This window comes from Eublepharis macularius, chromosome 3, assembly GCF_028583425.1.
Source record: "Eublepharis macularius isolate TG4126 chromosome 3, MPM_Emac_v1.0, whole genome shotgun sequence".
NCBI lineage: Eukaryota > Metazoa > Chordata > Lepidosauria > Squamata > Eublepharidae > Eublepharis > Eublepharis macularius.
In genome coordinates, this window is record NC_072792.1 from 44070949 (window position 1) to 44094947 (window position 23999).

At 41.5% G+C, this 23999-nt stretch overlaps 1 protein-coding gene across 1 annotated transcript in view; it reads right to left on the bottom strand.

Annotated features, from left to right (window-relative positions):
• Window positions 1-1498: 1498 nt before the first annotated feature.
• EFNB2 (ephrin B2) overlaps window positions 1499-23999 on the bottom strand; it is a 57623-nt gene continuing 35122 nt past the window's right edge. Inside the window, exons 3-5 of the mRNA XM_054974336.1 lie at window positions 8034-8126; window positions 7149-7262; window positions 1499-5096 (exon numbers count right to left, since the gene is read on the bottom strand). Coding sequence (XP_054830311.1) covers window positions 4714-5096; window positions 7149-7262; window positions 8034-8126 — 590 coding nt within the window. The 3' untranslated portion in view covers window positions 1499-4713. The remainder of the gene's footprint in view (window positions 5097-7148; window positions 7263-8033; window positions 8127-23999) is intronic.

Consider the following 23999-nt stretch of genomic DNA (forward strand, 5'->3'; position numbering starts at 1 on the left):
TGTGTGGCATAAGCATGGCTTAAAATGTGTAGCACCATTACCATAATGAAGGATGTGAGAACACAGAAGACGCTGATAAATTCAATATAAAATATTACCTCGATGACATCTAGGAAAGACCATAAGTAACCATCGTTCGTGCATTATTGTATATGGGATTTTATTACATAGACTGCTGTGGAAATTTCATAAAAGTACTTGAAATAAAGTGAACATTCTTTTCACATCAAAATTCACCCTTTGCCAGTGTTAAGTATGATTCTTTTCTATGGTTCCCAACATGTCCTCTGCAACCACGATCTTGAACCCTGAGACTTTAAGGCGGGGGTGGGGGTGGGGGTGGGGGTAGGGATTCTCATGCACAGGAACAGAAATCGCATTGTCATATCTTCTGTCCACTGTTTTTACTGTTCAGTTTTCTTCTTTCTCTGACCTTCTTTGTCAGGTATCAAAAGTGCTACCAAAATGACCAGAAAGAATAAGTGTATTGCCTATGGAAGCTCAACATGTACAACCATTGTAAAATAAATTACAAAATGTTGACAAAAGCCTTTTTGATGTATGCCCCTCTTGTAACTTGAGAGGAAGATGAGCAAGATTTTTTTTTAAAACACCTTACTCACTGTACCATCCTAGGGTAAATGTGTACATGTATCTGTTCAGATAAAAAGGACTATTGGGACCTGTTTTCATTATCTGTGTTGCTGGTAGGAGAAACAGCGGCACGGCTGCATCTGGCTGCTTGTGGTGATGGTTTGCAAACTCTATGAAGACCAACATATAAATTGTGCCTGAATCTACTGAGCACTATGTTGTCTACTTAGGGTCAGGGCTAGTTCAAATTACATTGCTGTCCCTCATCATGTTGCATGTGTGTGTTTTCTAGCTTCTTTCAGAGGTCAACTTGGGATATCAAATACATCAAGAGGAAAGGGTCACAAACCAGAGAAATTGACAGAGTAGGATACACTATCTCCCTGCTCCACATCCTATTGTTTAAAAATCCTGAGAGGTTGGGCAACTGTCACATCCTCTCTGATGATTTGCCAGAGAATCAACCACCTCTTGGATTTCCACATACTAAGAGGATACTTGTACAGCCTATTGAGTTAGTCCAGGATTTGACTTGGGATGTTTTTCACTATATTCCAGGTAGTCAAGGAAATGGATCCATTCTCATAAACTGTGAGATTAAGGGTTAGACTAGAACAGTAAGATGACCAAAAATACCACTGCTTCATGCCATGTGCATTTTGCTCTCAGAGTTACTAACCAGGTCCAGTTCATCACAAGGAACATCTGAGTTAAAGGAAACCTTTCAAATTTTAGGTTGGAGGCAAGAATTGAGTTCGCCATCTCCTTGGCAGGTGTAGAAACACTAAAGAGGATGGGGGATGGAGGGGAAAAAGGAAGAGAGAGATGCAAGAAAATCCAAAGAAGGCATTTTTCCATAGGAAAAAAATATTTTATTTTTTTAAAAGAACAAATTCAGTTTGAAACAGATGCGGAATGTGAATTTTCATAGATTTCATTTTCTGGGAGGGGCTAACCGCAATGGAGAACAAAAGCAGATTTCAAATCTATGACAGTCTAGGTTTTTTTTAAAAAAGAGAAAAAATTATTTATAACTCAAGCATAATACTGTGTTACTTACAAACTGGACAAAGGAATTCTTAAATAAATATTCATGGTACACAATTACAGCACAAATATGCAGCAATTTGGCAACCTTTTTATACCATATCTTTTTTTTTCCTGGATACAGTGCAAAGGGGAATGACACTGCCTTTAAACAAGCTGTAGCTAAATACATAGCAAAAGTCAGATTTTATACAAAACATCTTGCTTAGACTTTATAAAAAACCAATGTTGCTCTATATACACAATCTGGTTAAGAAAAGATGTTTTTTCTTGTTTCCATGTGTATTTTTAAATTTTATATTTACTTAAAAAGGTGAATAAGGCTACTTTAACACCCCAAATCCATATACAGTAAATCTGAACTTATTTACAGCATCTTCACTCTTAGACATGATGGTGCAAATTCCAAAAAGTTAGGTGGTCAAGGGGTAACACAAAGCAAGGCATTTACAGTAACTTTTCAAAGCTGAACCAACACCAACTAAAGGAACAGTTGGTAAGATTGTCATTATTCTGCACGAGACACAACACAGATATATGGGGCTCTTTTTCTCCCCCCCCCCCGCAATGGTTGTAGGGTGCTCTTTTCCCCATTGATTCTTCCAGTCCTCCTATCCCTCCCCCAACCAGTTTAGAACATAATCATAATATAACCAACCCTTTAAACATACTGTTGATTTTTTTAAAAAAAAAATCAGGCCCATCATTTCCCCCTCCCCCAAAACAAAATCTTAATGACTTACAAGAAAAAATCTTGCATGGATGGATTCACAGAGAGGAAGGTTTAGGAAAGAATTACATCTGTATTGTAGTCAGTTACCATGGTAACCTCCCACAGAACCCTGCTTCCTTTCCACCCTCCTCTTCTGGACCAACATTTTCAGGTTCAGAAAATACAGAGAGTAATCATTTCTATGACAGTACATTTTTGCACGTGCTCAGTGGAGGTTTGAGAACCTTAAAATGCTGTAGTTACATGTTCTTTCCAGTCCAGAAAGTGAAGCGTTACTATGGTAACAGGACTATGTGAAAAGACATCTATTTTGCATAGCACATAAAAAAGTAGATTTCCGCCCGCCCCCCCCCTCAGGGTTTAGAGGTTGGAGGGGGGACAACTTTCATGCTTCAAGCAGAAACTTTATACTGGAACTCTCCTATTTGTGACTAGCTGGAATACTCCATCTTATAAGGCAAGGGGAGAAAAACAACACAGGGGGGGAAAACCCACCAGAGTATCTTGTTGTTGTTAAAATGCATGATGAACTTAAATTGATTTTGTGGTATTTTGAGGCTTGTATTTCCTAGTCTATTGTTATGTAAGACAGCTTTAGAGGGCTTTGTTATTTTTATATTTCCTCCCAGTACTGTTATTTTTGGAGTGAAGCTATTTCTTTCCCAGAAGTAGTTGCCCAAATTGTTTTGCTTTAACGCTTACCATTTAAGATTAATTTCACTGCCGCAGATGAATTTCACATCTTCTGGTATAGATTCTGTGCAATCTCAATATATATATATATATTAGTAATCAACAAAATCTGCTACTTTATATCCCTTGGGTTCTATACACCTATTATAAATAAGTCATACCTTCCTTTCCCCACTCTGCTCTTGTGTCTTGAACGTATTGCATTTTTATGGACCATAAGCAGTTTACCATATGTGCTTTAATTCGGAAAGAGAACACCCTAGGAATGGCAATGTCCACTAGAGCATCCATTTGCAAATGCACTGCCAGAAACTAGAAAGGTAAAAAGGCTCTATTGGAGGAAAAATAAAATCCTGATCAGTTTTTAAGAGATGTGAATTTTTTTTAAGTGATGGAATTATAGCCCTCTTGACGGTTTTGTGATTTCCCCCCTCCTAAGTCAGATGTTGCTGTTTTCTTAAAACACTCTCCCCCCCCTCCCTTGTTATTAGTTAAAATGTGATAAGTAGAGCAGCTGAGCCTACTTTTAAAAACCAAGTGTTATTTGAAGCAGGCCAAGATTTTGCTACAGCTTCTTCAATGCTGTACATCTTATTGCTGGTACAGTACCACAGAAGTCCTGCCCTAGTATATCACCAATGACTGTCTATTGTCTTGTCTTCCAGGTACACTCTTTGACTTACCCTCTCTTTGTCCTACTTTGAAGAGAGAACTATTTTCTCCTTCACACTGCTACTTGAGAATAACCTTGGCATTCTTCAAGTACAGCCCTGATCCACTACCCTTTGCTACTGTGTCCCATAACTTGCCTCTTAGAACTCCAAAGTGCTGTGCTACCTAAACTATCAGGTGTTGTCTGTTTAATTTCAGAGGCAGCACCAGTCCTGGCCCTTCCCTCTCCCTTCCCCACACTGTGCCACCTCTATCTTACATTTGACTTTGCTGACAAGCTTAACTTTCAGCCAGAAGATTTCCTTTTTAGCAAGCCCAATTTCTCCCAGAGTCTTATCCATTCAAGTGAGGCTGCTATTGGAAAAAGGATGGGAATATGGAACAGCAAAAAACATTACATTTTCCAACAGCAATGCAGTATGTGGAGAGAAATAATTTGCGTGTGAAGAATGCCAGAATGCTACCTAACTGAAGTAAACTGCAACAGGGACAGACTAAAAGCAAGAAAAATGATTAAAAGTCTTACTTAAAAGCCAAGGTCTGTATGACAAATCCAAAAGCACTAACAGAGAAGCACACGCAGTCACTGGGCTTCATTTCAAGGCTGATGACTTAAGACTTCTTCCTAGAATGCCTAAAACCATTAACATCCATGAATTGCTTCATCTTCTCTGGGCTTTTTGTACGTGCCTGAAAGCCTGCAGCACATGGCTTCGGGGGTGATGAATATACAGCAATTGGTATGGGTATCTTCTATGTAAATTCTTCCAGCTTCCAAGCCCAAGCTTGTCCACCGAGACAGGAATCCTACAGGCTAGAGAAGCTGTCCGTCTCTCTGCAACAGGGTGGGGCCTTGCTGTTCCCTCCGCTGCACCTGGTCCAGTAACCTGCACAGGGGTTCATCACAACCCAACCCCGTCATGGATAACATTTGACCAGAAAGAGTTCCAAAAGGTACCATTGCTGAGCGTTCATCAGACCTTGTAATAAATGTTTGCTGGACTCTGAGGGGGCATCTCTTGAACTATGTACACTGGGTGTCCATAGTCGCCGCTGACCTTTTCATAGTGGGGGCAAAAGACACTGTCTGCAGTCCTCAGAGGGATGATAATGTCACTAGGTTCAGACCCATTGTTGTTCCCGCTGCGTTTTGGGGTGGCTAACGTACTAAGAGACAGAGTTGTTGTGTGCTGTGGCGAATGCTTCCTGTGTCTTCTCCGATACTTCAGCAGCAGAACCACCAACGTGATGATGATGATGAGGAATATGATGCACCCTGAAGCTATCCCTGCAAATAAGGCCACCTCTGAACCAAGGATACTGGAATGACCAGCCTTGCTGCCGTCTGTGTTGGAACCTAGAGACAGGATTGGGCGGGGGAGGGAGAGAAAGAGACAAAGAGAGAGAACTAAGCTCAAAATAATCGTGTCCCATCACTTCTTTGCAGCACTGAAATACTGAACTGTCAAGTGAACTTTGACAAATCAATGACCCTGTAAGACAGCTAGGTACGACCAGCCAAAGCCCAGCCGTTCATATTAAGCCTGCCCCGCGCCTGTTATTCTTTGCTTTTATGTTTTCCCTAAACCGTACTGTGTTCTTTTCATCTCTCATCGTTCATCAACAGTAAGGACCGGCACTGACAAGGCACTCTTTGATGCATGCCAGGTCTTAGCAGATGTTGGTCAGCTCAAAGCAGTTAAATGGGACAAGACGGGGAAATGAACAAGGCAGAAGACTAGCCTTTACCACTTTCTTTTTCAGACACTAATTTGAACTAACCTCTATCACTGCCTGCCTGTTTTCTATCTTTGCAACAGATCAGAGTACATCAAAGCAGGGTGGGAAGGCAGATGGAAAATGTTTTAAGATCTGAATAGTTATGATATCATCTAGTTTTCGTTTTTATTTTTGTGTATCTGCAGAAATTAGGACGAAGCACCTCATGCTGACCTTTGGCCTCATCCTGGTGGCAGTTTCTTTTAGACCACAAATCTATCAGCCAGGACAAAAAAAAGAGTGGTCCCTAGGTTCCAGGGCAATAGTTCTACCACTGACAAAAGGGAGTCACAACTGATCCGCATGCACACAAGTGCCGAGGTTCTACTAAACCCTGATGCAACAGATTCCTAGCTCGGGCACTTCATGCCTGTGACTCAGGGGGGAAAAGCATACATGAGTGAAAGAGCAAAAGGGTCCCCTTTTGTGCTTTTGTACAGCATCCAGAGAGAACTGTTGGCCTGCTGAAGTTAGACAGGCAGGCACTTAAGTATACTGGACACAGCTGTAAGCAGGGGGAGAAGAAGAATCCAGTGTAGCTACAGTGCCATGAGCTGTAATTGCAGAAAACAGTGATATAAACAGATTGGCAGGACACACACGGCCAAGTTAATTTATTGTATTTGCAGCGATGAGGAAATATGAAATCATTTCACCGCAACTAGATGCCTAGGTCAAGATGGAATATTGTTGCAAAGATTTAAATTCACGTGAGCAAAAATCCTGCATGTGGTAACTTCAGTGCAAAGCCACTGATGCCTATTTGATGACTGACAAGGAAAAGATTCATTAGCATGGTAGCAAATAATGTTGCACAGAAAGAAAATGTGAAACCACCACTGAGCACCTGTGAAGTCAAGTTACACCCACTATGGTTTTGCAAGAGATCTTAAGCCTGCTGTTATTTCCCTCCCCCAGTCTTGTCCAGTATATCTCTTGTTCAGATGCAGCGAGAAAAGTTAAGAGAAGAAGCTGATGTTAAGAGTGTGTGTGGAGGCGGGGGTGGGGTGGGGAGGTGTATCCATTCTGGAGGTTTAAACAGGCACCTAATAATCATCCACGAATTAGATTAGTCATTTACAGAGCTGATACGAGTTACAGAGCAAAGATGCGATCAGCCAAAAGATTACAGCAGCAATTATAACATGTAAAGCAAGCCTTATAAAAGTGTTAACCAGAAGCTCTTCATAACAGCACGGAGAGACAATGGCTAAAATCCAGCACGCAGTTAAGATGCTTATGTGTTTTTGAAATCATCCGGAGCTAAGTGTGCTTAACTCAGTGCTGGACTGCAGCCAATGATCATAAAGCCACCTTCTCTGGCAAGACAGCTTGGTACAGTTATGAAACTATTTAGATCAATGCCCATTTCTGCAAGCCAGCACCATCCTGATGTGGAACAATTAAATTTAAGTGTCAAATGCTAATGAAGAGAAGGGCCTGGTTTTGCCAAAGTAAACAACTTTGACCTCCCATGAACTAGTTGCATCAGAACACACACTTTTTATCTGCCTCCCTATGCAAATGGTTTTTTTAAAAAATCATATATTAAATTCTAGTATTGTGGAAAATGTATGAAAAATAGCCTTTGAAATAACCTCCTCAAAGATCTAAAAGCCGTCCTGTTTACCTGAGTGATCCTTTACAAAGGGACTTGTTGTAGAGCTTTTTCCGTTGGTACCAGCTTCCTGTTCCGGGCGTTTAGTTGGATCAGCATTATTTGGGGACCCACCAGAATTGGGAACTGAAAGAACACAAATGATTCACTACAAACTAACAATAATGTGCTTTATAAGCCGGTTATCAATTTTCATGAAGCATGAACGGCTCTGAACAGAAGATCCTTTATGTAAGAGTACAAGGAGATATGAGAGTGTAATTTTCCTTTTTAAAGCAAAAAAAAAAAAGTTTGCTATACTGGTTATTTCAGAGGTTTAGATCATGAGGCCATTGGTAGAAAATGAAGGAGGTTCTTGAAACTGGCAGGAAACCTTTGCAGATGACATTTCAGTATAGCCAAGCAAGCTGACTGACTACTAACCAACCTCTAATTAGAAAGAATAATTGGGGGGGGGCACAATAGGTTATCTGTGTATGAAGAAAAAAGGGACAATGAACAAAAACTCTCTTCTTTGGCTGGGGTTTATAACAAGCAAAGTATGGAACTGTTAGCTCCTCTCCCTTTCATTTGTTTTAAATGATTTTGAGCTGTGAACCTGCACATTTAAGTTTTAGCATACAAGCAAGAATAACTGGAGCACATGTTCACGGATGACCTTCCCTTCCAAGAAGAGCTCTCCAGTGAAGAGATCTGATTGCATTAAACTCTTGTCCTACAAAATATGTCAAGAAGTCAGGTGCAGAAAACAGGCTTTGCTCTCTGCAGCTAAAGGAAGGCAGGCTGACCCAGGCTACTCTGGCATGCCTTTCTGCTCTCAGCAGAAGCCAGGAGGGGCCGGGGGGCGGGGGTGTTGCTCATTAAAGTGGCCAAATGAAAACAACAGGTAGGCTTTACCTTGTCCAACTTTCATGAGGATTTTCATGGCTTTTGACTGGCACACCCCTCCCTCCTGGTTATCCAAGCCTTCCAGTGATCCATTGGATGTTGCTGTTTGAAAACAAAACAAAAAATATTTTAGGATATCAGCAGGTGAAGGTAAGCAAAACAACAGCACCTGAAAAACAGGTGTAACGGATCCAGATTCACTTCTGCCATTCACATTTACCCAGAAAAAACTGTGAAATACATTGCCAACGCTGGCTGTGAGATGTCCTCATATTTTATCAGGTTTCACATTTCCCACATAACTATTGCTAGTATGTCCCTGGATGAAAGAACAGAATCCTTCACATTTGCATTTCCACTCCTGGAAAAAGCTGAGAGTTGGGGGGGGGGGGAGTCTTGCCAGGCTTGGCAGAGAGGGGAGAGGCAGAGAATATTTTTCAAGACCATGTTCTGCAGGGATCTCTACCAAGGGTTGCAATAGTTTGCTGTTTGGAGCTAGGGTTGCCTGGGGCCCTGGGGGGGACAAAGTTGGGGGTGCAGAGGGGACAGTGGGGTACACATACACACACTTCTGCATCATGCTAGGAAATGGTATCATTTTCTGGTCTGGCAGAAGAGCCGTGGGACATGCTGCAGCCCACTTTGGTAAAAATTACCTGTTTGGAAAGCATTTTTATTGAACTAGGCTTCAGTGTGCTCCTCCATTGTGCTGGAAAATGATGGCATTTTCTGATGCAACAAGGGAGTGCAGGAACATGCTCATACCCTTGCCCCCGTGATTCCCCCTCCCGCCGGCCAGGTGAGCGGGGCTGGGCAAGCAGCAGGTGGGGGCAAGCCTATTCTGAGTTCACCTATTGTATTCTACAAGCTCTGCCCATATACTATTATAGGCTAAAGCCAGCAGACCTGGAACTCAGCATATGCTCTTGTTTCCATCTTCTCTTATGAAGGGCAGGGAAGCTCAGCTCCAGTTTTGGAATTTAAGTTTTCAGTAAACTGATACTCAGAATTTTTTTTCAAAAAGCAGTTTTTTAGAATACGTTTTCATTTAGAACATTTTTACTGCACCTTTCCACCCCATTAGGGCCATTAAGGCAGTGAGTGGTTAGAAGACATTAAAACCAATGTTTAAAACACACACATATAAAACAACAATTAAGAAACAAACATGATGGTCTGTCAATTAAAAAAGCCAAATGAAACAAAAAGGTGCTCAAGCAGCCAATGGCAGAAAATAAAAATGGAGGGTGTGTGTGTGAATCTCCCTGGGGAGGGAATCCCACAGTTTTGGTGTCACTCACAAAAAACCCTTTTGCGGGTTCTCACCCGTGATGCCCCATGAGGGAACCATCCAAAGCAATGCCCCAGAAGATGACTGTAGAGTAGGTTCATATGAGATGAGGTGGTCCTTAAGGTATACTGGTCCAAAGATGCACAGGGATAGTTGGTTGCTCAATAAGGCTGCAAGGAGTGGGAATCTGGAAAGATCCTGGGCATTTAAACTACCAGTTGGAAGGCAGAAATGCAAATACTCTGCAGTCTCTGATAGGCTGGATGGAGCCTGCAGACCACCAATGCCACCTTATCATATAGATTTTGATGCTGTAAACCATTTTATATGCTCCGAGCAGAAACAGTGGGGCAGACTGTCTGGCTCAACTAATCATATCAAGACAATTTTAATTTGGGCAGTTAATTATAAACCTGTTAAGTTTGCTATCAACAAGCTTTCTTGGCACTTTCTTCCTCTCTCCGTGTCCTTTTGTCTTTCAAGTACATATGCACTGACATCTGGTCGCTTAACTAAAATATGAAAGGAGGGAGGAGAAAAAATAAAGGCCATGAAAGCACTTGCAGGGGGGTTCCCATGGAGAAAAAGCAATTAAACGGTGCTTTGTGCACTTAGAGGAATCTTCCTTTTCATCTGAGAGATTAATTTATCTAGGGGCCCTTCTTTTTCTTTCAGTTCGCCTTAGTTATCCTACATTTTTCCTTTGGGATTTTGGGGGAATATTTTTTTAAATGTAGCTTATGCACAGTTCTGATGTCCTTCATAAACTCATACCACCTTTCGCCAAGTGTCTTCCCAGCCCCATGTTGATGTTTTTCTTTCTCTAATCCTCTCACTAGCTACAAAAACTACAAACTTTTGGCTTGCCTTTGATCTACTACTTGCTTTGTTCTGCTTCTCCCTCCTTGTGTGCGTAACTCAATTCCTCACCATGTGAACTTCCCTTCTTGCAGCTCCTTCTAGGATTCTACACTCTCCTTCGTGCTGATCCCGCCCGGATTCCCCCCTCTGATTGTGTTTTTCTGTCTTCCGTGAAAAAATAGTCAGCCAAACCTCACCTCTTCATTTTCCAACTTCTTGGGTGCATTTTTCAAATGAGTAATTTAGTGGTGGTGGTGGGGGAGAGATGTGTACAACTACACTGCCAGACTCAGAAAATAATGGAGATATATAGTTTTGTTTTGTTGGGATCTTTCCCCTCTCCCCTCAGAGAAAAGAAAATCAATACTAAGAACCAGTTTTAGACATAAATCAAATGCATCTTTTCTCTTTATGACCTCTTTTGTTTCTGCCCTTGTGCCGGCACACTGAAAATAATGTGTAGAAATACAGCAACTGAAAGGATAGCTATTAAACAATGGCTGTTTTGCCTCGTTTAATGCTAAACTGCAGAACTTGCTACCTTTCTTAGATAACAGAATCATAGAAACACAGGGTTAGAAGGAACCTCTAGGGTCATCTAGTCCAACCTCCTGCAAAATGCAGGAAATTACCAAATGCCCCCCCCCCCCCACACACATACAGCGTCGTTCCTAGGCTGTAATTCCCTTCCCCCTTTATGTGTTCTGTTTTTGCCATGCTGAGCACCATTTCCCTTGCAGGAGAAGGCTGAGGAAAAGTAGGGGTTGAGCACTTCTGCTTTCTCTTCATCGCCTGTTACAATTTCACTTTTTCCTGTCCCTGCAATGGGCCTACCACGTCCTTGTTCTTTTTCTTACTCTGAACATAAGCAAAGAACCCTTTTTTGTTGTTTTTAGCATCTCTTGCTAGCCTAAGTTCATACTGAGCTTTAGCTTGTCTAACTCTCTCCCTACAAACATTGGTTATTTGTGTATATTCAACCTTGGTTATAAGGCTCTCCTTCCATTTCCTAAATGAGTCTTTTTTATTTCTCAATTCATTAGAAAGCTGTTTGGGGAGCCACTTTGGCTTCCTTAGGTTCCTCCCATTTTTCCTTCTCATAGGAAAGTGCCATTTAGGGTTGCCAGGCCCCCTCAATCTCCCAGCGGGGGATTGGGGCCTGGCTCTTACCTTTGAGAAGGGGGGGAGCATGCGCAAGTTTGATGATGTAACTTCCGGGAAGTGATGTCATCACGCAGCCCTGGGAGCGCACCTACGCTCTGCAGGGGCTTGGGTTGGGGGCTGCTGCGGAGCGCAGGAATGCTCCTGCCCTCCATAGCAGCCCAAAACGCGCCCATGGATCGGGCCCATTTTGAGGTACTGCGGAGTGCAGGAGTGCTCCACAGCACCTGAAACAGGTCCATCTGGCCACAGATCAGGCCCGTTTGGGGCTGCTGTGGAGTGCAGGAGCGCTCCTGCGCTCCACAGTGGTCCCAATCCGGGCCAAAATGGGCCCGATCCTGGTGGCTGCTGCGTGCAGGAGCGTGCAGCACCACAGGAGAGCGTGCATGGAAGGTGTGCCCCCCACTGGTCAGGTAAGTGAGGACGGGGGTGAGGGCAGGGGATCCCCCGCCCCCGCCAGCGGTCTGCCATCCCTAGTGCCATTCCACTAAATTTCATTAATGCCTATTATGTCATAGTCCTCTTCCTGTATTGGGATTTCAAGTTCAAATAGTCAGAAGGCTATCTGTAACTACAGCTTACAGACTGACTTCCATACGGCGGCATCTACACATCATTAGTATTATATACTACAGCAATCATTTGCAACTGGACTGGAGTACCCAGAAAGGATAATCCAGTTGAAATAATTGCTATAGCATAATAATAGTGCAATGCCTAGCAACTCATGAATTCAACCTTTTGATGCATCAAAGCAGGTCAGCAAAAGGAACCCCAAAGAGCTGACATCTAAGGAGTACAGTAATTATGGACACTGGTATAACCTTTAAGGATCCTAACCCGTCTGGCTTCCATAAAAGCATATGTATGATGTCTAGCTTTAGAGAAGGGCAGCCTCTGCTGAAATAAGCATTAGCAGGGTCTTGAAAAACGATGAACCTTTGGTAAATGATATTGCAGTGAAAAAAATTCTTTGAGCTGACAATTGACCGGGACATATCTATTTGAAACCTTGTTAAGGTCCAAATATCATCTGCCAAACCAATAGCAGAAAAATAGAAGGAACAAAGAAAACCTATTTACAGCATTAAGTAATTTATTAAAGTGAAAGATTTTCACAACCAAAGTTGCTAGAGATCTAGTCTAGCCTTAATATTAAGCAAGGTCACGCTATCCAGGGGGCAAATTCTAATTCTATTATTCTATTCTATTATTCTAATTATATATTCTATTATAAGGCAGCAAATGGTCAATTATTTAGTTTACTATTCTATTTTTACCACCTTGAGGGGGAAAACAACTGGATTTGCTGCCTGAGGTCTAAGAGATGGTACCTATTTGTACTTCTAATACATTCTGAAAGAAGACTTGGTTGCATGGCTGAAATACTTAATGCAATGTATTTTTATAACTCAGGTAGAAGTTGGTAGTAACATCACAACATCAAATTTTGTTCACTTTTCAAAAATTATTTATGTTCTTATCAAAATCTGGCCAGAATCTCTTGCTTACTATACAGATGTGCAAGGCGCTCTAACTCACTATAAGACAGTTACATTACCAACCATCTGAGAGCCAAGCTACAAGTGACGCCTCACACAGGTTGGACACTTGTCAGCTTCCCTCAAGTTTTGATGGGAAATGTAGGCGTCCTGGTCTTGCAGTTTGGCTCTCCAACTGCTGTCCAATGGACTTTTCAACTGTCACTTGTCCAACGTTCCGCCAAGCTGCCTACATTTCCCATCAAAACTTGAGGGAAGCTGACAAGTGTCCAACCTGTGTGAGGCGTCACTTGTAGTTTGGCTCTCAATACACCAGGTATGAAAGCTGGGAACTTCTCCATTCAAAGAAGGTGTTCCATCATTGAATCATAGCTAGCCACCACTACATATCCCAAGTTTTTTAGCAAAATCGAAGAGTCCAGTAGCACCTTTAAGACTAACCAACTTTACTGTAGCATAAGCTTTCGAGAATCACAGTTCTCTTTGTCAGATGCAAAGAGAACTGTGATTCTCGAAAGCTTATGCTACAGTAAAGTTGGTTAGTCTTAAAGGTGCTACTGGACTCTTTTCGATTTTGCTACTACAGACTAACACGGCTAACTCCTCAAGTTTTTTTGGAAGCTCAGTATGGAAGTTATTTGAGAGCAGCCTAAAGGTTTGCCTCAGAATACTAGCACTCATTCAACCAGCAGTCAAGAAGATACAGTTGCCAAGTCCAGGTTGAGAAATTCCTGGAGATTTGGGGGTGGAGCCTGGGGAGGTCAGGGACTTAAAATGGGGTATAACACCATGGAACCCACCATTCAAAACTGCCAGTTTTTCCAGGGAAACTGATCTTAGTTGTCTGCAGAGCAGCCGTCGACCCCAACAAGAGATTATTTCAATGTTTGCAAGATGATAATAAAAGTTCAGGTTTTTGTATGAGCTCTAAAAGGCATTTCTACACCATTCAAATCAACAATATGGTTCCTGCTGATTACACTAAAAAACAGAGCATCGGCCCACACAACTTTCATGCCATCGAGCCAAATGAAGGCCAATGAGCACGAGGGTCCACCAGGGGCCCAATACATATTCTGGTTTTGCTTTCCAAACAGGATTATATTAACTGAGGTGTGTTTGTATGGGGTGGGGGTGTCTAGGGTTGCCAGGGAAACCAGGGGTCAAAGTAGCAGCACAAGGATATTTACCTTCCTCACATGTGGCTCCCCCCATTGAGCCAGAAAATGACATCATTTTCCAGTGTGATGAAGGAGCCGCTGGGTGAGCTGAAGCCTAGTTCAGCAGGAATTGTCTTCAAATGGGAGATTTCTACTGAGCTCGGTTTCAGCTCTCCCCGTGGCTCCTCCACCACTGGCCCAACGGGGGAGCACAGGAGAGCTTCTCCCCCACCTTTGTACTTTCCCTCCCCCTCCAGCCAGGTGAGCGGGGCCAGGGGGGCAGCGGGGGGGGGGGTAGGGATTTTCCCACTCCAGGCAGGGGGATGGCAGGCCTAGCTGGAAGGCCTCATCCTTATGAGCTGCATTCAGGCTAATAGTTTAAAAGATGTGCAAGCCTGACATTTTTCCTCATCGAGACATTAATTTATTTCAGTATTCCAACTCGTACTCATTGAAGATGCAGGAATTATAATTCCATAAGGGATACAAGGTTAGGGCTTTATTGGTTTTGCTTTGTGTCACTTTCTTTTTTGGAATGGTAGTTAAGGGAAACTGTAAAATGTTAAGACAATATAGAAGTATTGTAAAATACACTGTAAACATGTTTTATAGTTGCAGGACTATACAGCTGTAGGACTCTACTAGAGTTACTTGGCTGAAACATCCACTCTCAGTTTGGCCTTTTCTATGTAATCATCATATTTAAAAGCGCTGGAAATCCTATAAACCAAGGTTTGATGTGATAGATTCATTTGCTTCAAAAAGCGGGTAATCATTCTGTTTACAGAATAAAATGTGCTCAGCTCTGAATGTGAAGCAATTGACAAGTGAGACAGACAAGAGTTTCTGGGCTATGATTTTTATATAGTTCCCATGGGGTGGAAGTAATATTACATTTTAATACATCTTCATTTGATTGTTATTACTCTGCCTCCCAAGGGGATAAGCCACAGCCTAGATCTTAGCTGTTTTCAACCTATCAAGTAAGTAACTGTGCTCTAATCAGATGGAGAATTAAGCTGCAGGATTTGTGCCTTTCATTCACAAACAGATTAGAAATAAAGGCAAAGTTGCTCTCTCTTTCTCTATCAGGCACAAGTATTTCTTTTCCAAACATGTTTTCTTTTCCAAATATACAATACAAAAAAAGAAGAGTCTTTTTAAAACTCAAGAAATCTTTTGTCACAATGAAACCATAGACAACAAGCTACCATCTGTATTTGTAGACTTTGGATACTAGACCACATCAACTCTTAATTCCAGTTTTGTGCAGTACTGCATACTGTGGTCTAAAGTAGCAAAATGTGAATAATCCATTCAATTCAGACTAAATAACAAGGATTCCATCTTTGATCCATGCTGTCTTTTGAATAGCTTACAAAAGAGGAGGTATATATCAGAATAAGGAAAGATACTACCCAGCGATGGCTGCGTTTCCTGAAAAGAGAAGGTATGAGGAAAGGGTAACTTTGAACTTCTCCAGTTAGCTTGGCACATTTTCCTTTGCAGAATAAAGATGGAACTATATTTTATACTATAATCAGCATAATATGTTAATTAATAATGAGGCTTAATTCTTAAAAATCTCATCACTGTCATTTCTAACTTTTTACTATAAATTTATCAATCATTAATTAAAATAATCAATGAATAGGCACTAACAAATTATTTCTGTGTCAATAATTTCTGTCAATGAAATGTTAGGACAAAATGTGGTTTCTATGAGGCACTACCTTCACATTATTAACTCTAAGACATGCATCTGGTAGTTTAATGTACATCTGCAAGTTACTACTGGTAAACTATTTTAATGTGAGTTTGAATCTGAGGAAGTAAGTACAGAGTATAAGCAAATCTTTTTTTTAGAGTCTCTACCGTAGCTATTATTTCCCACCCTTATCTCAGAACAGGGGTCACCCAATCATGTTGAACCTGTGGACACTTACGGCACTCCCACAAAATGCTTCCATAAAGGTCAATTAAAAAGTCTATTGGGGGGCGGGGGGATCACAAAATGACTGCCATTGGAGAGGACCATAACAAAAAAATCAAGTAGTGATGACACAGAAATACTCTATATACAGTAGGTCCTATTCAGCAAATTGCCTCTTGGGAATTTGCAACCATAATTCTAGTAACCATGCCTCCAATTCATTCTAAATATTTGTTGCTGAATACACCAACACCAAATGTCATAATGTTAGTTTGCATTAATAAGAGATGATCTCCTTTGCTCCTTTGAAGCAAAAAATGATTTGCCAGAGATAAAAGAGGGACAAAAGCGTACATGGCAGGAGCAGTTCACAGGCAAAAAGGACAACAAAATATTTGCCTCTGGTGTAAGGTATCATGTGCAAGTAGGGTTGCCAGCCTCCAGTTGGTAGATGGAGATCTTCCTGAATTACAGCTGATCTCCAGGCAACAGAGACCAGTTCCCCTGGAGAAAATGGCTGCTCTGAAAGGTGAACTCTATGGCATTATACTCCACGGAGGCCCCTCTCTCCACAAACCCCACCCTCTCCAGGCTCCACCTCCCAAATCTCCAAGAATTTCCTAACCTGGACCTGGCAACCCTATGTGCAACATGCACCCCAAACAACAGATTCTCCAAGTTTCCCCAGCCCTTCCTCATGCAGAGAAATTTGTTAGAATTTGGCATCAAGCTGTTTTGGTTCACCGGGCATTTTTAGCCTGAACACATTTATGTAACACCTTTTATATGTTTTTATTATGCTGATGTTGCTTTTAATTGTTGTATTTACTGCTGTTCGATACTGGCATATTACTCTTTTATTGACAGTCATCTGCTGCTAAATTTTGGTCCACGTGCCTTTTTTTTTTTTGCTTATAGTTTTTCATTACGTTTTTATGTCTGGAAACAACCTCCAGTGTTTTTAACCAGAAGTTGTAGCATATAAATATTTTAAATAAAATGTGAATTGCCATGTTACTGATGTTAAGAAAATGGCTACAGACCAAAAAAGGCTCCCAAGAGAAGATGACTAAGCACAGAGGCTGCCATCCTCAAACCACATCACCTGCTTGGCATCTCCAAGGGAATTCAATCAATAGCAGGACTACCAGCCCATTCCAGGATCCCTTCAGAGTCTGTAAAGCTCACTGTTCAACGTTTTACTTTAAAAAAAATTAATATTCTTTAAGAAGCCAGGCAACTGTCAACAACTACCAGCTTTCATCAAACATTGTAGTTAAGGACAGATAATGACCAAGTGGGGAGGAAGGAACAACAAAGGGGAAAAAATAGAAAAAAGCCACTAAATCTTTCAGTCCAGTAATACCAATAATATGTATTCTCTTAATATCAAAACTATGCTCGCTTTAATGTGAATTCCCAGGATTATCAACTACAGGGTTTTTTTTAAAAAAAGAGAGAGGGAGAAGAAAAATAGGTTGCTAAAGGACTGTGCATCTATGCTGCAACGGCTGTCAGTTTCCTTTGCCTTCATTAAATGCCTTTCTTGGTAAAGTATCAAGTAATTACTTCTTCTTACACATATGTTATCTAATTTTACAAGACAGCTTTAAGAACACCAGGAACCACACAGATTGAAAAACCACAAATCAAGGTGGTTGTTTCTGGAAGAGCCAGAAACAGCAAATAAAGCAGCTGCGGTGGATCTGGGCAGAGCGTTTCAATTAAATAGTATTACATTTCCTTTTAAACACAAATTCTCTGATCCCGGCGCTTCAGGAGCTTGGAAGAAGTAGTAGAAGCCATACCTCCCAATCAGGTTCAAAGCACAGGGAGGGGCCTCAGATGTTGTGCTTGTTGAGATGAGATGAAGTCTCTTTCTCTAATTAACTTAAACAATACGCAACTTGCCATTTTAAACACATTTAATCCTTGATTCAAACAGCTTTCTAATTTTATCCCCAGGTGCATCCAAATGTAGATGCCACAAATACACACTATTCCTGTTTTAGGTAAATGCTGCGACATTAGATTATGCATATAATAACTGCCAAGTCCAGGATCTGGAATTTATTCCTCCCAAAGATCCTGAAAATAATTATCAGGAAAATCTCAAGGCATCCTACTTGCTGATGCTATCAGGCGATCTTTGAGTGTGTAAGGCTCAAGTTCTAGCCAAAAAAGCCTTTTCTTCAACCCGCCAACACCCCCCATTCAAGCTTACTACTTCTTCGTGTGCATCGTATGTTTTCATGTAAGTGTTAAACCTTCCCTCTCTTTAAATGGTCAGGATTTTACACAAAAACACTTTCTCCAGAGTAAAAAGCTACATGCTTACATGAGGTGGGGATTGTCTACAACGTGCCATTTCATTGGTCTACGGCCTAAGGATTCGTTCCCTTTGCAACAAGCACTGCACTTTCCTCAAAGGGATCGATATAATATTCTCTCACACACAAATCTCTCTGCCCTCATTTGCTGCCCTAGTTCAGGGAGAAATGGAAGACGGCAAATACACCTTCATTTTTCCCATAACAACTTGGAGGCAGCTACTGGCTTGGTCTGCATAAAGGATTACAAATTTGGTGCTGCTAATCAGGCCAGTGTTCTGGATTCCACCAATTTACACAAAGAATGGGGCAGTCCTGCCATAATGGAGTATATGAAGACCCAATGAAGTATCACTCAGCTCCATGCTGCCTCGTCCTTCTTTTTTGTTTCCTTCATATCCCCTTCCCCTTGCATAAGCAAACTTTTGGCCGCCTCACAAAGCACTGCAGCTGTTCGTCTACCATTTTGCTTCCACAAGGCACAACCATCCCATGACACAAGTCACTCAGATGCTGCAAAACAACAACGCCTAAAGCATTGGCTCTTCTTTCTCCTTGCCCCTGACGACACTCTCACAAAATATGCCTCCCTCGCCAACACTTTCTTAGGTTACCTTTTAAAAATAGCTCACTTTTTTCCTTTCCCCCTCTAACTGACTATTACACAGTGTGAATATTTCATCAGGGCTAAGATTCTTCTACAGCATTATTTTTCTTTCCCAAGAATTGCTCAAGGAAATATTTTTACAGCCTTTTGAAATGTGAAGGAAAACCAAAGGTGTTTGTTAATACTAAAGATAGTGCCAAAGCAGAATCAGACCCAATGAGCTGGCACAAAGTTCCATGTCTTCAGAACAGATGTTGAAACAAACAGCTGTGTTGAAAGAAGGAGCTGTCAGGAGGGAAGAGTTACCCAATTCCTATCCAAAAAGTGTCGGACTGGGACCTGGGATGGGCTGGTTCAAATTCCTGCTCTGCCATGGAAGCCTGTCAGGTGACCTTGGGGCCATCACACTCTCTCTTAGCCTAGTTTACCTCACAGGGTTTTCCTTGTGAGGCTAAGGCGGAAGAGGGGAGAATGATGTGATGATGATTTGGGCCCTGATTAGGGGAGAAAAAGCAGGATATAAATTTTAAAAAATAATGATGATGATAATAATAATAAAGCATCTATTAGTAATAATAATAATATTTGATTTATATACCGCCCTTCAGGACAACTTAATGCCTACTCAGAGTGGTTTACAAAGTATACCATTATTATCCCTACAACAAATCACCCTGTGAGGTGGGTGGGGCTGAGAGAGCTCCAGAGAGCCCTGACTAGCCCAAGGTCACCCAGCTGGCTTCAAGTGGAGGAGTGGGGAATCAAACCCAGCTCTCCAGATTAGAATCCCGCACTCTTAACCGCTACACCAAACTAGCTATTGCAGAAAAGGAGCAGACATCTTAGAAGCATGTTTTTAAAAGGGGGGGATGGAGAGGAAACAACATATAAGAAATAATAATAACTACTCCTCTTATATGCCGCTCTTCTACACAGATTAGTGCCCCACTCAGAGTAGTAAACAAAGTCAGTGTTGTTATTATTATTATATTATCCCCACAATACATCTGGGAAGTCAGAACTGAGAGGCTGAGTCAGGTGAGCTGGGGCTGAGGAGTGGCTCACCCAAGGCCACCTGCTAAGTTCATGGCAGGAGAAGGATTTGCCGATTTGTAACCCAACCACTTAGTCACTATGCTACAGCAGCTTAAAAAATGGTGAGAACAATTAACAGAGACATAGGCGGCCTTCGGTATCTTGGGAGAAGGGTTTAACATTGAGGGGACGGTTAAACTTAATTTTGGTAAAAGGCGAGGATGAAGCTTGTATTGCAACAGTAAGTGAGATGTACTCAGATAGTGGAAATGAGGTTTTTTTTAAAAAAAAACAGGCTTTGAAATGACAATGATATGGCCAAGGGCTATGCCACTTATAACCAGGAAAGTCATGGCAATGACCTAAGCCACAGAACACTTACTGGCAAACACTAGTGAAGACCGGGGCTGAATCCACACGTCCTTACATTAGCGCCTCTTTTTCACTACCATGGTGCTATATTCACTGCCGTTTGCACGTTCTCTATTCAATTCGGTCATTCTCTCGCTATGGTTGTGCTTCAGTTGAGAACGCCTTGATAAACTCTTTCCTGCTTGGAAACGATTCTTTCGCGCTATTTTCAGCAGGAATTTGAACCTGCTTATCCCAGGTCCTAGTCCGACACTTTTTGGGTAGGAATTGGGTAACTCTTCCCTCCTGACAGCGCCTTCATTGTTTCATTGTGAGAAAATGGCTTTGGGAGGGAGGCAGGAGCCCTTCTTCCCCCTGTGGTAGAGTTCCAAGCCCAAATGGCCTCTCTTTTATTTTTAACAGACATTTCCTGCAGCTGCTGTGCAGAACCCGGACCCAACCCTTTAAAAACCTGCACATATAGTTTGTTCCTTACTTTTTCTTTAAAATTAAAGTTGGGAATTCAGAGGAACTAGCAGATCATGGCAACAGATCATTATAATGTTATTGCGCTATAGCACAAAAGCAGTTGCCAATTTTTTAAAAGCCCTCTGATGGTGCAATGAGTGAAAATGGCAACGGACAGAGGAAAATGTGTAGAAACTGTAGTAAGGATACTCCATTACCAGTGTGAAGGCCTCTACATTCACAGTCACAGCGGGAAACAAAGAGTCCTCGCCATGTGGATGCTATCTTAATCAAGATCCTGCTCCAGATAGTCTTAGTGCAATGAATTCTTCATCTGGGATGGCCTTTATTGTTGCACTGAACCGGCCACACTGTGCTTAGGAATTAAGTTTCTCAAGCATTGACATCAGCATAACTATGCGATATATTTGCGGTAAACTCCTATAACAGACTAACTGAAAAGCCTCCACTTGTGCAACTCAAAAGGCTACTCTTGGCATTTTTGAGTTGCTAAGCCAATGAAAACGCCATCACCTTGCTTGCTCTGTTTTCTTCCCTCTATGGGACCAAGGTGGCTATCAAAGTTCTATCATCCATTCCATACGGAGACTGTGAAAATAAGCAAATGGAACTGGAATCCCAAGGCACCTATTGGGAAAAGCCCCAGAAAGAGAAGAGCAAATGTTTGTTCTACGATCTCAGAATACAATTAGTTAATGTGCAAGTTACACTGATACTCAGTAATGACATACAGGTTTCTTCAGGAGGGGAAATAGCTGTTTTATTATAATGTGGTCATGTAATATGGGGTAAATATTTTCCTTACTATTTCTGCCAACCTTTTTCAAAAATCTCCTGGAGCTTGTGGCCCAGTCCCTTATTTGAGAAAGATTAAAATGAAAAGTTCCTATTTGGGATGAGGAAAAAAATTAACAACCCCTTTTGGGTGCAGTCGGCTGTTACTAATTACATGCAATGATATTAATGACCCAGTAATTGCTGTAAGAGTGGCACTGAAGTGGAAAACGTCATCTTGAGGCAGGGTTCATCTCTAGGTGGTAGGACATCACCATTGATTGAGTTAATGCCTACTGACATTTTAGAATATAACACTACAGATGAGAAAATGTGCCACTCGCACCACGCTAATGGCTTAGATGGACATGACGCTATTTACTGTGACCGCGCAGAGTCCACCAGTAACCCCAATGAAACGACACAGCCAGAGTTTGCCCTACAGATGAACCTCATTCCTTTCCAGGGAGATAGTCGCTCTCATAACAATCTAGTGCAATTTTCCACATGTTTGCTTCAATAAAAGAATACCTTCATCTCCTGCTTCTACTTCCAGCACAACAGACGTGTGTATTATTGTACAACACAAAAAGCTATTTAGATCCTCTGGCCATTGTCTATAGCAACCCCCCCTCCAAAAGGAGAGAAAGAATGGGCATTTACAGTCTCCAGATCAGTTATGAAGCCCCATCAGACTTCACAGCTGTGTTTTTACTGCTATGCAATGGGTTCACACCGAGTTACACCTATATTTAGATGAAGATCAATAGTTTATCACTTGAATATGCCATTTCAGAGGCATCTGACTTTTTGACTACTCCCCACTTTCCAGTGGACAGGAATGCCAGATCAAATTCCTTCACCCAGTAACAGTAATCATGGTCCATGAATTGGTGTAGACATTGCTGAGTATTAACAGAACAAAGAGCCCCACAAATAATACATTAACAACCAAATGGAAACCTTCTTACAGACAGAAGGCAATACAGCATGCATTTAAACACCTTCTTCACAATATAAACTTGATCTTTCCCTAAATCTATTGGAATCTACTATGAAGACAACAACCATGGCCACTGGTATTTATTTTGCTCTCTCCACCACGATTTTTGAATGTAAAATCACAAATTGTCACATTCCCGTGAGGATAGTTAGGTGTTGGGTCTACAGTAGAAAGCAGGATTTTAATCCAGTGGTGCCTCAGAGACCAAAGAGATTTTTGGAGTGTAAGCTTTTGAGAGTCAGAGCTTACTTTGAACTAACATCCTGCTGTCACATTCCCAGATATCCAAAGCAGACCTAAACAAAACAAAACAAACAAAAACCTTCTGGGATGCAATCCAGTACATAATGAGGTAATGCATATAAAAAGTATATGCAAAAATATTTTTAACTCTTAGGAGAAGTATTTAGCTATTTGCCCTATTGCCACAAATGCAACATACAGAGAGAAGCAACCCTCCATTGTGGTCGCTTCTGTTTTAGAAAACTACAAACACAAAAGAGGTATCTGAACACAGCTGCCAGCATAAGATCTTCTCATCCAAAGCCTCCAAAGGTGCTCCCCAACACTGGATTGGAAAAGCACATGCAGCATGAAATGATGAGTGTCAAAGCTGACAGCATCAATCACTTGACTAGGAAAGAGGAGAAAGAATCCAGGTGCCTCAACTCCCTTTTACCTATTTGGGGGTGGTGTTGGTGGAGAAAAAACTAGACTTGGAATCAGGCTCCTTCATCGACTCCCAAACAAATGGCACCTTGAACACTATCACTGCTGGGTCAGCTCAATGAACATCAACATGCAGACATCGCTCTTGGTTTAGGACACCAAAATCAATTAGTTTATTATTCCACAATAAAACTAAGATTGTATGAACACAGTCTTAGGTTCGAACTTAATCTAAAATAGGGATGGTAATATTTACATCATTTGGTTATAGGGGGTTCTTAATGTGTACAGTGGAATTCAAACAATTCTAGACAATTTCAAAACTTCACATTAAAGAGTATTAGGGATATTATGAGCAAGATTCTTTCCCAGCAGTCCCCATCTCAAGTTCGGAGTCCTCCTGTGTGGGCAAAATCTTTAAAATCCTCTGACTACTTTTTAACTGTGTCCATTTTAGTAACAGAAGGAATATATTAAGATGTTCAGCACATGCGTTTTCTAAAATAATTCTCCTTGTTTCTGTACATCTATAGAATATAATGAATACTGTTAATTTATCATCAGTGCTGCCAACGTGGTATACTGGTTAGAGTGTCAAAATAGGATCTGGAAGACTCAGAGTGGGACCACAAGTGACGCCTGACACAGGTTGGACACTAGTCAGCTTCCCTCAAGTTTTGATGGGAAATGTAGGCATCCTGGTCTTGCAGCTTGACTCTCTGTCTGCTGTCCAATGGACTTTTCAACTGTCACTTGTCCAACATTCCGCCAAGCTGCCTACATTTCCCATCAAAACTTGAGGGAAGCTG